Genomic DNA, 16303 nt, shown 5'->3' with positions numbered 1-16303 from the left:
TTTAAGCCACAGATGGATCATCAAAAGCGTATGGTTCAGATACGTTGGAGCGGAGGCATTTAACTGGGCTTTAGTGGCCCTATCCATGCTGCCAGCTAGTCACTGGGTGGTCAAATTCCAGCGGAAAGGCTTCGATTTATACTAGAAATAAACAAGCTGTTAACATGTACTCTGTCTGAGAGCATTTAATGCAGGGAGATCCTGCTATTCCCTCTGACGAATCATCAAACAGGCAAAGCGTCAATACAGGACTAAGATTGAATCGTACTACACTGGCTCTGAAGCTCGTCACAACCGAGAGCTGCCCAGTGACACGTGCCAACCAGACGAGCTAAACTACTTCGATGCTCGCTTCGAGGCAAATAACACTGAAACATGCATGAGAGCACCAGCTCTTCCGGAAGACTGTGTGATCATGCTTTCTGCAGCCGCAGAGCCAGACGGATTACCAGGACGTGTACTGCGAGCAAGCGCTGACCTACAGGCAAGTGTCTTCACTGACATTTTCAACCTCTCCCTTTCCGAGTCTGTAACACCAACATGTTTTAACCTCTCTGGTACAAGTGGGACGCTAGCCTGTGAAATTGCAGGGTGCCAAATTCAAAACAGAAATCCCATGATTAAAATTCCTCAAACATACAGGTATTATCCACCATATTAAAGATAAACGTATTGTAAATCCAACCACAGTTTCCGATATCAAAAAGGCTTTACTGCGAAAGCACACCGTGCGATTATGTTAGGTCAGCACCTAGTCACAGAAAACCATACAGCCATTTTTCAAGCCAAAGAGAGGAGTCACAAAAAGCAGAAATAGAGATAAAATTAATCACTAACCTTTGATCTTCATCAGATGGCACTCATAGAACTTCATGTTACACAATAGATGTATGTTTTGTTCGATAAAGTTCATATTTATATCCAAAAATCTCAGTTTACATTGGCGCGTTATGGTCAGAAATGCATTGTCTCAAACAAACATCCGGTGAAAGTGCAGAGAGCCACATCAAATTACAGAAATACTCATCATAAACTTTGATAAACGATACAAGTGTTAATCATAAGAATAAAGATAAACTTCTCCTTAATGCAACCGCAGTGTCAGATTTCAAAAAGGCTTTACGGAGAAAGCACGCTTTGCGATTATGTTAGGTCTGCACCTAGCTACAGAAACCCATACAGCCATTTTCCAGCCAAGGAGAGTGTCACAAAAGTCAGAAATAGCCTTAAATGAATCACTTACCTTTGATGATCTTCATCTGGTTGCACTCCCAGGTCTCCATGTTAGACAATAAATGTTTGTTTTGTGTCGATAATGTCCTTCTTTATGACCAAATACCTCCTTTTTGTTTACGCGTTTTGTCCAGTAATCCGAAAGCTTAAGGTGTGTGCACTAAGTCCAGATGAAAAGTTTTAAAAAGTACAATAGAAGTTAGTAGAAACATGCCAAACGATGTTTAAAATCAATCCTCCGGTTGTTTTTGTCATAAATAATCAATAATATTTCAACCGGACAAAAGCTTCGTCAATAGGAAAGAAGAAACAAGAAAGACACATTCCCGATCAGGCGCATGGCTGATGAATGGAAATTTCCACTGGCCACTGATTGAAAGTGCTGTATCTCCCTCATTTTTGAGAGATTTGGGCACGCTTTTCATCCAAAATTCCGAGTGCTGCACCCTACCCTAGTGAAGTTAAGCAGACCACCATAGTACCGGTGCCCAAGAAATTACTACCGACCCGTAGCACTCACGTCTGTAGCCTTGAAAAGCTTTGAAAGGCTGGTCATGACTCACATCAACACCATTATTCCAGAAACCCTAGACCCACTCCAATTTGCATACCGCCACAACAGATCCACAGATGAGGCAATCTCTATTGCACTCAACACTGCCCTTTCCCGCCTGGACAAAAGGAACACCTATGTAAGAATGCTATTCATTGACTACACCTCAGTGTTCAACACCATAGTGCCCTCAAAGCTCATCAACAAGCTAAGGACCCTGGGACTAAACACCTCCCCTCTGCAACTGGATCCTGGTCTTCCTGATGGGCCGCCCCCAGGTGGTAAGGGTAGGTAACAACACATTTGCCACTCTGATCCTCAACACGGGCCACTCAGGGGTGTGTGCTCAGTCCCCTCCTCTACTCCCTGTTCATTCATGACTGCACAGCCTCCAACACCATCATTAAGTTTGCCGATGACACAACAGTGGTAGGCCTGATCACCGACAACGACAAGACAGAGACCTGGCCATGTGGTGCCAAGACAACAACCTCTCCCTCAACATTATCAATACAAAGGAGATGATTGTGGACTACAGGAAAAGAGGACCGAGCACACCCCCATTCTCATCGACAGGGCTGCAGTGGAGCAAGTTGAGAGCTTCAAGTTCCTTGGTGTCCACATCACCAACAAACTAACTTGATCCAAGCACACCAAGACAGCCACGAAGAGGGCAACACAAAACCTATTCCCCCCCAGGAGACTGAAAAGATTTGGCATGGGTCCGCAAATCCTCAAAATATTCTACAGCTGCACCATCTAGAGCATCCTGACTGGTTGCATCACTGCCTGGTATGTTAACAGCTCGGCCTCCGACCACAAGGAACTACAGAGGATAGTGCGTACATCCCAGTACATCAACGGGGCCAAGCTTCCTGCCATCCAGGACCTCCTATACTAGCCGGGATCAGAGGAAGGCCCTAAAAATGGTCAAAGACTCCAGCCACCCTAGTCATAGACTGTTCTCTCTGCTACCGCACGGCAAGCTGTACCGGAGTGCCACATCAAGGTCCAAGAGGCTTCTAAATAGCTTCTTCCCCCAAGCCATAAGACTCCTGAACAGCAAATCAAATGGCTACCCAGACTATTTGCATTTCTCTCCCTCTTTTACACCGCTGCTACTCTCTGTTGTTATCTATTCATAGTAACTTTAATAACTCTACCTGCATGTACATATTACTTAAACTAACCTGTGCCCCCACACATAGACTCTGTACCGGTACCCCCCCCCCCCCCCCCCCCTTTATATAGTCTCGCTATTGTTGTTTTACTGCTACTCGTTAACCTGTTAGATCTCTAGGGGCGCTATTTCATTTTTGGATAAAAAACGTTCCCGTTTTAAGCGCGATGTTTTGTCACGAAAAGATGCTCGACTATGCATATTCTTGACAGTCTGAAGTTTCAGAATCTGCAAAGATTTTGTCTGTAAGTGCCCCAGAACTCATTCTACAGGCGAAACCAAGATGATGCATCACCCAGGAATTAGCAGAATTTCTGAAGCTCTGTTTTCCATTCTCTCCTTATATGGCTGTGATTGCGCAACGAATGAGCCTACACTTTCTGTCGTTCGCCCAGGGTCTTAGCAGCATTGTGACGTATTTGTAGGCATATCATTGGAAGATTGACCATAAGAGACTACATTTTCCAAGTGTCCGCCTGGTGTCCTGCGTGGAATTCGGTGCGCAATTGCCAACTGCTTGTACTTTACCATTTGATTCAGGGGAGAAAGCATGTGTCCAAGAACGATGTATCAATGAAGAGATATGTGAAAAACACCTTGATGATTGATTCTAAACAACGTTTGCCATGTTTTCAGTCGATATTATGGAGTTAATTTGGAAAAAAGTTCGCGTTTTGAGGACTGAATTTTCTGTTTTTTTTTGGTAGCCAAATGTGATGTATAATTTCTAATACACAAAGAATCTTTTTGGAAAAACTGAGCATCTGCTATCCAACTGAGAGTATCCTCATTGAAAACATCAGAAGTTCTTCAAAGGTAAATGATTTTATTTGAAGGCTTTTATGTTTTTGTTGAAATGTTGCGTGCTGGATGCTAACGCTAATGCTAACGCTAAATCCTTTGTTTGCTAGCTACTGTTACACAAATTATTGTTTTCCTATGGTTGAGAAGCATATTTTGAAAATCTGAGATGACAGTGTTGTTTACAAAAGGCTAAGCTTGCGAGATGGCATATTTATTTCATTTCATTTGCGATTTTCATGAATAGTTAACGTTGCGTTATGGTAATGAGCTTGAGGCTGTAGTCACGATACCGGATCCGGGTTTGGGAGATCAGAGAGGTTAATTACCTGTTACTTCTGTTTCTTATACTTATCTGTATTTTGTATACTGCATTGTTGGTTAGGGGCTCATAAGTAAGTATTTCACTGTCAGGTATTCATTGTATTCGACGCATGTGACTAATAACATTTGATTTGATGTGCACTAGGCCCAAGCTCGTTTTCCCTTGGTAAATCTAGCTCGTTAGCTGAACCATTCTAGTTCATCATAAATAATGCAACCCCAACTTCAAAACTACACTGCTCAAAAAAATAAAGGGAACACTAAAATAACACATCCTAGATCTGAATGAATGAAATATTCTTATTAACTACTTTTTTCTTTACATAGTTGAATGTGCTGACAACAAAATCACACAGAAATTATCAATGGAAATCAAATGTATCAACCCATGGAGGTCTGGATTTGGAGTCACACTCAAAACTAAAGTGGAAAACCACACTACAGGCTGATCCAACTTTGATGTAATGTCCTTAAAACAAGTCAAAATTAGGCTCCGTAAATAGATTGCAACACCGCCCCCTTTGGCCGTTCTATCTTGTCTGAAAATGTTGTAGTAAGGGATGGAGATTTCAGAATATTGGGTGGTCTTCCTTTGCCAGAATTCAGACACGGCTAGAACATCCGGGTTGGCAGAGTGTGCTAAAGCAGTGAATAAAACAAACTTAGGGAGGAGGCTTATAATGTTAACATGCATGAAACCAAGGCTATTACGGTTACAGGGGTCATCAAAAGAGAGCGCCTGGGGAATAGGAGTGGAGCTAGACACTGCAGGGCCTGGATTCACCTCTACATCACCAGAGGAACAGAGGAGGAGTATGATAAGGGTACGGCTAAAAGCTATGAGAATTGGTTGTCTAGAACGTCCGGAACAGAGAGTAAAAGGAGGTTTCTGGGGGCGATAAAATACCTGCAAGGTATAATGTACAGACAAAGGTATGGTAGGATGTGAATACAGTGGAGGTAAACTTAGGTATTGAGTGATGATGAGAGAGATATTGTCTCTAGAAACATCATTGAAACCAGGTGATGTCATCGCATGTGTGGGTGACGGAACTGAAAGTCCAACATAAGGTATAATGAGCAGGGCTAGAGACTCTACAGTGAAATAAACCCTAACCAGAACAGCAATGGACAAGGCATATTGACATTAAGGAGAGGCATGCTTAGCCGAGTGATCATAAGGGTCCAGTGAGTAGTGAGGTTGGTTGGGGTAACGGCGATTCAGACAGCTAGCCGGGCCATCGGTAGCAAGCTGGCAGAGGATGGAGGTCTGTTTTTAGCCACCTCGTTCGTTTCCGTCGGTAGATTAGTAGGGTTCCGTGTGGTAGAGTGGACCAATCCAATTGGCAAAATAGATATAGTTATAGTGACCCAAGAAAAAAATTGTCCGATAGACCTATTCAGATAGCAGCCGATAAGACAGCTAACGATTAGCCGGCCGCAGATGGGCGTTCAGGTAACGTCGCGACGGAGGGGCCAGTTGGATAACTCCCTCGGGCAGATAACGTCAGTAGTGCAGTTGTGAAGGCCCGTTGGGGCTCTGCATTGGCTGAATAGGTGATTGTAGCCCAGGAGTGGCTGATGGAACTCTTCTAGCTAGCTCCGGAATAATTTATGTTTGCTCCGGGATCGACGTAAGCCAATAGTCACACGGATAGCAGCTAGCTAGCTGCGAGATCCAGGTGTAAATGTCCAGAGCTTGCGTTAGAAATCCAGGTATATAAGAGAGAAAAATAGGTCCGGTATGTTCTGGTATGAGTCGCATTGTACAAAACTGGCAATAGCTTCAAGGGCATATGACTGCGGTATTTATACTGTAGCTTCATTGCCCGGCCCTAGCGGTCAAACATATACAGTGGGGCAAAAAAGTATTTAGTCAGCCACCAATTGTGCCAGTTCTCCCACTTAAAAAGATGAGAGAGGCCTGTAATTTTCATCATAGGTACACTTCAACTATGACAGACAAAATTAGAGAAAATCCAGAAAATCACATTGTAGTTTTTTTTTATAAATGTATATGCAAATTATGGTGGAAAATAAGTATTTGGTCACCTAAAAACAAGCAAGATTTCTGGCTCTCACAGACCTGTAACTTCTTCTCTAAGAGGCTCCTCTGTCCTCCACTCATTACCTGTATTAATGGCACCTGTTTGAACTTGTTATCAGTATAAAATACACCTGTCCACAACTACAAACAGTCACACTCCAAACTCCACTATGGCCAAGACCAAAGAGCTGTCAAAGGACACCAGAAACAAAATTGTAGACCTGCACCAGGCTGGGAAGACTGAATCTAATAGGTAAGCAGCTTGGTTTGAAGAAATCAACTGTGGGAGCAATTATTAGGAAATGGAAGACATACAAGACCACTGATAATCTCCCTTGATCTGGGGCTCCACGCAAGATCTCACCCCGTGGGGTCAAAATGATCGCAAAAATCCCAGAACCACACGGGGGGACCTAGTGAATGACCTGCAGAGAGCTGGGACCAAAGTAACAAAGCCTACCATCAGTAACACACTACGCCGCCAGGGACTCAAATCCTGCAGTGCCAGACGTGTCCCCCTGCATAAGCCAGTACATGTCCAGGCCCGTCTGAAGTTTGCTAGAGAGCATTTGGATGATCCAGAAGAAGATTGGGAGAATGTCATATGGTCAGATGAAACCAAAATATAACTTTTTAGTAAAAACTCAACTCGTTGTGTTTGGAGGACAAAGAATGCTGAGTTGCATCCAAAGAACACCATACCTACTGTGAAGCATGGCGGTGGAAACATCATGCTTTGGGGCTGTTTTTCTGCAAAGGGACCAGGACGACTGATCCGTGTAAAGGAAAGAATGAATGAGGCCATGTATCGTGAGATTCTGAGTGAAAATCTCCTTCCATCAGCAAGGGCATTGAAGATGAAACGTGGCTGGGTCTTTCAGCATGACAATGATCCCAAACACACCGCCCGGGCAACGAAGGAGTGGCTTCGTAAGAAGCATTTCAAGGTCCTGGAGTGGCCTAGCCAGTCTCCAGATCTCAACCCCATAGAAAATCTTTGGAGGGAGTTGAAAGTCCGTGTTGCCCATTAACAGCACCAAAACATCACTGCTCTAGAGGAGATATGCATGGAGGAATGGGCCAAAATACCAGCAACAGTGTGTGAAAACCTTGTGAAGACTTACAGAAACGTTTGACCTCTGTCATTGCCAACAAAGGGTATATAACAAATTATTGAGATAAACTTGTGTTATTCATAAAAAATCCTACAATGTGATTTTCTGAATTTTTTTTTCTCATTTTGTCCGTCATAGTTGAAGTGTACCTATGATGAAAATTACAGGCCTCTCATCTTTTTAAGTGGGAGAACTTGCACAATTGGTGGCTGACTAAATTCGTTTTTGCCCCACTGTATCATAGGACCATTATTCGGCATTGGGAGAGATTTTATTTTTTGTTTTAATGGAAAACTAATGATAAAAATTCATTTTGAACGTTAAGCAATATTGTCCATTTGTCACATCCCTAATTTATTCACATTATGCAAAGTGTGTTTTTTAAAAACTCAGTGAAGCAGGTGTCTTTGTATTTTTGTGTGTTAGTTTTGTGTGTGTACTTTGTGTGCAAAAGGAACACGAGAAAAGAGAGTGAGGCACTGACTGTATTTGGCACAATGAACTGCATGCTGTATTGTTAGTACACTCCACCTAGAGCCCAGACCCATGTGGGACAGCTTGTTTAGTACCCATGGTGTAATACATGTGTTCGGTTGGCTAGGGAGAGGGTCCAGACATATTTGTTTTGTTTAGTTGACAGATCTCTCTGGTGAAGGCTGTTTGCACATGTGTGTGTTTGTTAAAAACTTTTCTGCAAGCCTCCTTTGAGTCGTTTGGACCAGACAGCATCAGATAGAGGACCGACGTGTAGAGAAACGGAGGGGTGTTGTTTCGCTCGCTCGGATGCTTACTCCTGTGAGATGCATTCAGCCTCTTGCAAATTGAAGGAACATTATGAAACACAGAGAGATAAAATATATACTTTTTTTTTATTGGTACATTTTTGGAGGAAGCCTGGCTTCCCTTGGCACCCATGATACACACCACTGCTCAAACTTGAGACATCTGTAGCATTCAATGGAACGAATCATAGAAAAGATCCCACACCCTTTGCCCTGGTTTAGATCAATTGAATACATAATAGACAGAGATATAACAGCAGGCTGCAACACTTACATCTAACCTCTCCTGAATGGGGAGAAATGCACAAAGAGCAGTGATGCCTGAAAGCTTCCAGTAAAGCCTGTATGTTATTACACTGTTCAATGCTACAGGCTAGCTAACTCTGCATGTAGGAGACCTTCAGAGGCCTAGCCTCAGGCCTGTACAGGGAATTCAAACAGACTGTTCATTTATATTGGATGACCGGTGCCCTGTGCCCCATGCCTTGTGTGTGTAATATGTAATGCTATGTGACTTGTGCCCTGTGCTCCCTGCCCTTTGCGCTGTTCCCATCTAGAGACTGAACAATAAGACACAGCAGAGAGGGAGAAGAGAGGGAGATGGAAGGAAAGCAGCTGAGGAGGACAGAAGAGAGGGATGACTGGACAGTCTTCCTCTGTGACCTTGATGTCCCCAACAAAGACTCCCCCGTAAAACAAGCAAGGTGTTGTAGCAAACAAGACTCCCACAATGCAGCAGCGGCACATATAGAAATCGAATGAATAGAACGTGCTTGGAACCTCTGCAAAACCCTGGCAATTTGACTGGAAAACTCATGGGTACACTCACAATGGCTGCCTGGCTTTGTGACGCAATAATCCTATTTCTACTTCCTGTGTTGCTCCTATGGACAAAGATTAGTTTAGCATCTTCCTCTTTGCAATGGGTACACTCACAATGGTCTCCAGCCCACCCATTATGCAATCAGGGACTTGAATGGGGAGGTCCGTTCTATTCTATTGCAATGTCAGCACATGCAGCGGCAGAGAGGGGAAAATGTATGTCTAATATACTTTTTTTTGCAAAAATATATATATTTTTTTAGGGGGTGGGGGGGTTATTTGCCTGGCCAATAACCGTAATCCAAAATTCCATAACCATCATAGCCCTAACACACACACGCGCATACAGACTTTGACAGACACACACACACACACACACACGGCTCCAATTTCCCTCCACCACTCGCTGTGCTTCAGAAGTTCCTGATACAGCCAACCCATTAAAGTCAGTCTGTAATTGGAAAATAAATTCCTACCTCTAGTCATAAAAAAAGACAGGCTTATTCAGAGCTGTCTAATATTGATCCGTCCCCTCCCTTATTTTTACCTTCCTCAAACATAAAAAGCCCTTCCGTATTTGATTTGGAGTCCTGAAAATGTAACTGTCTGTATTTTTTCTGCTTCAAACTCAAGTTTACATTCTTAATGGGGTGTGTGACATACACCCTGTGTATATAATCCCCTCATCAATTATGTACCATTCGAATCTATGTCTCACCTCATCCTCCCTCCTTCTCTCTATCCCCTCTGTCTCTCCTCTGCCACCCCCCCATTTTGTCTATCCCCAACCTGTCATTTCTCCCCTTGTATTCCTTGCTCCCCCCCCCCCCCCCCCCCCCCTCTCTCCCCTGTATCTCCAGTGGAAGTGGGGATTATGCAGCCTCTCATCCAGATGGGCTGTTGCCTTTTTTTCTCCACTCCACTCTCTATTCCCCCTATGGAGGTAGCTGTATTGAGTATGCAGTGTCTGCTCCATCCTACTCTCTTACATATCTCTCTCTCATCCCTGTCTCTCGCTCTCTCTCCATCCCTCTCTTTTCCCTGTGTCTACAGTTGAGGTGTGTGTGACAGTAGGGATTATGCATAGACTGGTCCAGGCGTGCCTACTGTGTATCCGTGGAGGCTTAAAGCCCAAGGATTCTAGTTGACAGAGGTTGGGGGGGGGGGGGGGGGGGGGGGGGGCTGACGGCGGGTGAAGGGAACGGGGGGCTGACAGGAAGAGGGGAGCGAGGTCTAGTCAATATTGGCTCAGTGTAATTGCTTTCATATTCGTATTACTGTTAACACATAGTCCCCAGGTATGCTTCGTTTAGAGACTCCTACAGGTATCTTACTTTCTGATGATTTTAAATGGAGTAAAAATGAAGTGAATTAGGTGAAGAGTAGTAGAGTGCTGGGACGGGTGCGTGTGTGTGTGCCTGCATGCATATGCGGTGTGTTTCATGCTGAAAAGGTAAATGCATTGCCAAATCAATTGAAGGTTATCTCAAGTCACCTTGGGCGATTTAAGTAGGAACGATGCACTAAGGTATACAGTTAAGTGTTACTGATGAAAACCCTACAGTAAGCTGATTCCAGACAGTGAAATGAGATTGCCTTTTTATTACAAAAGGAGCCAGTGAACTGGGATGCATAGATTGTGTGTCCTTGTGTAGGAAGACATCGTATGTAGGGAAGGACACGCATCTCAGAGTGAATAAATTAATGAATGCATGATGGACTGAGTGAGGTGTAGAAGAGTGAGTGAGTAAGTGTAGGCCAATATCCTGGTGTAGTGCTAGTGCACACACACACACACGTACAGTCCCAGAGCAACTCTCTAATTAACCCATTGCCCCTCGCAAACAGCCCGGTTCTCTCAAGTCTATATGCACGGCTCCCTCATACACATTTCCAGTGTGTGTGCACCCATGTGAATTTATGTGTGTGTGTGTGTGTGTGTGTGTGTGTGTGTGTCACTGCTACTGGAGGCTGGTTGAAGCAGCTCAGTGTAGCCATCCTACAAACCCGCTGGCACGTCCTCCTGCCAATTAGAGAAATAACTATTAGAATGCTACACATAAAAGACCTGGCAACAGCCCCTTTTCTCCCTTTCTGTCTCTCCCTCAGTCCCTTTCTCCTTTTATTGCAAGAGACAAAAGTGAGGCTTACATCACCCACTCTAAGGATCAGGAGAGGGCTGCGGTGTAAACATTCTGACAGGATGTTATGTAGACATTTTCAGAACCTCAAGGTTTATGCCTCGATCACACCGACAGCGTCATTGCATTTTGGTTGCAGAGGCATTTTTTGCGTTGCAGAGGCAATTGTAGTGCGTTCTGTGAGGTGCATACTTTGGATTTATCGAGCGTAAGCGTCAAACTGTATGTGTAGATGGCTTGACAGCAATGGTCGCACAGAAGGTGAATGTTGAGCTTTTGTTGCACACATATCCAAATGATGCTTTGTACCATTTTACACAATGATTCTGTAGGTGTGATCAGGGCATTAAATGGCCAGGGTGATAATGAAACACTTCTCATACACCTGTAATACCTCTATGACTCATAGCAGCTGTAAATCACTCAGATGAAGCACTGGGAATGGCTGGATCAGAGGAGGTTCAAAACAAGTGGGCGGGACTCAAGGTGTAGGGGTCCAAAATGATCCCTATTTAGTGCACTACTTTTGACTAGAGCCCTATGGGTACAGTATAGGAAATAGGGTTCCATTTGGGACACATCCTGTGCCTTGTTATCCTTAAAGGGATAATTCTGGATTTTGGCAATGTGGCCCTTTTATCTACTTGCTAGCAGATACCCATAGACTTCAAGTCATTGCGCTAACGCGTTTGCTAACAAAACTACCTCTAACTTCCTTCATACTGGACACAAATACATAAAAATGGTATCCACGAGTTCATCTGACTCAGGGGAATTATCTCTTTAAGTCATAATTAGGCCGACTATAGTGTAGTGGTGTTTGTTAGTGCGTACCCACAACCAGTGCCTGAGCCCAGCCAGCCAGCCCAGCAGCACATGGTTTACGCTCCAACTCCATTAGTCTATAATGCTGGAGTGCATCAACAAGTTCTGCCTCATCATGTCCCACTTACTAAAGATCAGACAGGCCACTGTGCTTATCTGCTGCTCCGCTTGGGGGTCAATGGATCATACAATGGGAGAGCTTTATGGATGTACTTGATGCCATACAAATATAGCCATCCATATTGTCTTCTAGGTCTATAATCTACACAGGACTCTAGAAAGGAGGCTTCACTCAATGCTGCATGCAGCAGACTCTTGTCGTATTGAGCGACAGAGAAATCAGAGGATAAATTGTGTGTGTGTGTGTGTGTGTGTGTGTGTGTGTGTGTGTTTACGACTGTGCCTGCATGTTAGGGATGGACATTTAAAATAATTTCAGTATTCAAATAATCATGCTATTTTTTTCGGATATCTAGATAGTGTTTGAAAGAAACATTTTGGGGGAATCTTCAATGAAAACTTGCTCACCAGAGAGAGAGTCAGTGCGCTGCGCTCTGCTTGTTTCAGCAGAAAGGTGGGGGAGGGGTGAGAGAGGTGCAGGGCCTGGTGTGTGTGTGTGACAGTCTGTGTGTGTCACAGAGGAAGAGAGAGTGCAAAAATAGCTACAGTAAACCAACGTGCACTAGTTTGACTAACTTGTTGCTGCCATAGGTTATCTATCATACCATCTGGTAGTGCCCATCTTGACTGCATTAAATCATTGTAAAGAAGTTCGCTAGCTAGCTACAATAGCCAGCTAAGTTAACCAGCTAGCTAGCTAAAGTAGCAAGGCTAATTTAGGCTATTTTGCTGCGCTACCCATCCTTGGAGCAGGTCAAGAGCTTCAAGTTCCTTGGTGTCCACATCACCAACATGATCCTAACACACCAAGACATGCCTATTCCCCCTCAGGAGGATGAAAAGATTTAGTATAGGTCCCCAGATCCTCAAAAAGTTATACAGCTGCACATTTGAGAGCATCCAGACCGGTTGCATCACCGCCTGGTATGGCAACTGCTCAGCATCTGACCGTAAGGCGCTACAGAGGTTAGTGCGTATAACCCAATTCATCACTGGGGCCAAGCTTCCTGCCAGGACCTCTATACTAGGCGGTGGCAGAGGAAGGACTCCAGTCATCCAAGTCATAGACTGTTCTCATTGCCACCACATTGCAAGCAATACCAGAGCGCCAAGTCTAGGTCCAAAAGGCTCTTTAACAGCTTCTACCCTCAAGCCATAAGACTGCTGAACAATTAATCAAATGCCCCCCCCCCCCCCCCCCCCCCCCCCCCCCCCCCCCCCCCCCCCCCCCCCACCTAGCGCTGCTACTAGCTGTTTATTATCTATGCATCGTCACTTTACCCCTACCTACATGTACAAATTACATCGACTAACCTGTACCCCCTGCACATTGACTCGGTACCCCTTTATTGTGTGGCAGGTAGCCTAGTGGTTAGAGCATTGGGCCAGTAACCGAAAGGTTGCTAGATCAAATCCCCGAGCTGTCAGGGTACAAATCTGTCGTTATGCCCCTGAACAAACCACTGTTCCTAGGCTTTCAATATAAATAAGAATTTGTACTTAACTGACTAAATAAAGGTTAAATAAATAAGTTATTTTGTTACTTTTTTAAAACGTTTGTTTCTCAACTCTATTTTCTTAACTGCATTGTTGGTTAAGGGCTTGTAAGTAAGCATTTCACAGTAAGGTGTGTGTGTGTGACATCTGTTGTATTCGGCGCATGTAACAAATACAATGATTTGATTTGTCTACAACAACTCCATTCATATGACACAATAGCCTACCTGTTGGTTGATCATCGTAGCCTACTTGTTTTATTATCAAACTTAATTCCATTTTGCATTGATTAGAAATCTCCCACTTCTTTGATTGTCCAACAATAACAACAAACTACATGTGTGAAACGTTTGTGGGCTACCAGTGTATCTTTTTGATGGGGCACACTTATAAAAACTGTCATAAAACTGTTGTTTAAAAAAAAGAAGGAATTTAATAATCTATTCTTGTAGGCTATGTAGCAATGCTACATAGATCATTTTATTTAATTTTAGACAAAGCCTTAAAAGGTGCGATATGTAACTGATCAAATTCACGTAGAAATATGAGTTATACATCTGTCATTATCATTGAAAGCAAGTCTAAGAAGCGGTAGATCTGCTCTATGTGTGCTATTTCTATACTTCTCGTTCTTAACCTTTGTTTTTTGCTTTTATACACCAGCTTCAAACAGCAGAAAAGACAATATTTTTGCTTATGGAAAATTATTAGATGGTACACGGATTCTCTACACAATTACTGTTTGTTATACTGAAATTAGGCAAACTATTAGAAATTTAGCAACCAGGAAATGGCGGAGCGATTTCTGCATTTTGCACCTTCAATAAAAAAATGTTTTTTTAAATAAATGAATACTCTCCCAAGTAATCGAATACTGTCAGTTTGGATATTTTAGTTTTCATATAACCATTCCCATCCCTAGTGAGTGCGTGCCCTTATCTGCCTTTCGTTATATTAGCCAGCAATAGTGACTCAGAGACTTGACTGTTATCACCATATGACCCTTTCGTACCTCTCATATTGGTATTCATGATGCTATCCTCTGTTTGTATGATCTGCCTGATATAGGAATGGAGCCACTGCCTTTAAAAATGTTCCATTTGGAGATAATAATATGCAATATAATTTTATCGTCCTAGGTCTGTTTGGACTATTATTATTATTATCGCTGAAGTTTACAATTGGCTCAAAATCGCTGAAGTTTACAATTGGCTCATTCATCCCCCTCCTCTCCCCTGTAACTATTCCCCAGATGGTTGCTGCAAATGAGAACGTGTTCTCAGTCAACTTACCTGGTAAAATAACGGATAAACAAATAACGGATAAACAAAACAACGGATAAACATTATATATTATTTTCCTCTTCCAACCCCGCCACCCCACTCTCTTCCCTATCTTCCCCATCCTGGTTCCTTGCCTCATCCCCTCTTTCTCATGCTCCTCTCTCCTCCCCTGCTCTTGCCCTCTCCTTCTCCTCCCCCTGCTCCTCTCCTCCTCCATCTCTCCTCTCCCACAGAGAGCCAGCTCCTTCCGGGGAACAATTTCACCACAGACTGTAACAACCCAGGGAACTTCATGTGTGGGGACGGGAAGTGTATCCCAGGGGCGTGGCAGTGTGACGGAGTGTCCGACTGCTTCGACAAGAGCGACGAGAAAGGCTGCCGTGAGTACAGATCCCTTTCTCCGCTGGCTAATTCTCTCTTCCTCTCTCTCTCCTTCCCTGTCACCTAGGTTTGGGCCGTTTCCCGATTTCCATACCGTTTCTGTTCCATCCCGGGGTATACGGTATTAACGGAAGTGCACACAAGGGGCGCTATTTCCAAAAATTCTAAAATATTATTTTGAAGCAAGAAAACCGTTTAGGAAACAGGAATCTTGATCCAGGAGGGGTTTGGATGTCTCTGATGTTACCAAGATGTTTGATCTTGAAATCTAGCCACTTAGCTAACAAGATAGCAAGCCAAATGCATAGCTGGAGCCCTAAGCTGGATATAATTTATTTTACACATCTTTGATTTCTTACCAAAGGTTTGATTTCAATTAAGGAATATGTCGCCTACTCATGTTGGGTGGGAGGGTTTTAGGTCCCTCACACCCATCTACACACTCCCCTCAATAGGGCTGTGGCGGTCATGAAATTTAATCAGCCGATGATTGTCAAGCAAATAACTGTCGGTCTCATTGTAATTGACCGTTAATTAATATAAACACATTTAGCATCCAAACACTTTTTTTTAACTAGGCAAGTCAGCCTACACCGGCCAAACCCGGACGACACTGGGCCATTATTTTATATTATTTTATAGTATGAAGAATACAAGTGAACAAAGCTGAATAAAAGAGACAGGATATTATCTCCAAATTATTTGAGGGAGTGCGCACATGCAAGCTATTCTGTGTTGAGCGGTTGACAAAAAATATGTACTCTTAGATGCTTAATTTAGAGTTATTCATGTAATCTTAGTTGTACAAACGTTGGGCTATATGTTTTGATTTTTAATAATTGTAAGGTTGCATGATGCGACTAATGATGATTTAAAAAACAGTTGCTTTAAAGACATGAACTCTGCTTTGTTTTTTTGTGCAGGCTATAGACACTTCGTCAGTCTCTCATTCACAATTTGACAAGCACTTTATAATGACTTGAATTTCCCAGCGACATCCCCTTTGTGTGGCCATAATGCACCCTAAAAAAAAGTCTGGCCTTTAGCAGCCCTTCTCCCTGAGTGCCGCCTGTTCCGAAACACCTCTCACTCACACGGCTCTCCATCATGTGATCCATCATGTGATCGGGTCTTTCTCACAGGCCACAAGTGAAGACAGACCAATCGGGGACGCAACTGCGTGCATCCTTATCTAATTG

At 43.5% G+C, this 16303-nt stretch overlaps 1 protein-coding gene across 2 annotated transcripts in view; it reads left to right on the top strand.

The window, feature by feature from the left end:
- The window catches only part of LOC110497066 (low-density lipoprotein receptor class A domain-containing protein 3), a 142568-nt gene that overhangs the window by 39681 nt on the left and 86584 nt on the right, over nucleotides 1-16303 (top strand). For both annotated transcript variants that reach the window (XM_036956343.1, XM_036956334.1), the window contains exon 2: nucleotides 14957-15103. In XM_036956343.1, the coding sequence (XP_036812238.1) occupies nucleotides 14957-15103 (147 nt within the window). The remainder of the gene's footprint in view (nucleotides 1-14956; nucleotides 15104-16303) is intronic.

Source organism: Oncorhynchus mykiss, chromosome 2 (assembly GCF_013265735.2).
Source record: "Oncorhynchus mykiss isolate Arlee chromosome 2, USDA_OmykA_1.1, whole genome shotgun sequence".
Taxonomy (NCBI): domain Eukaryota; kingdom Metazoa; phylum Chordata; class Actinopteri; order Salmoniformes; family Salmonidae; genus Oncorhynchus; species Oncorhynchus mykiss.
This window is presented reverse-complemented; position numbering and strand designations above follow the sequence as displayed.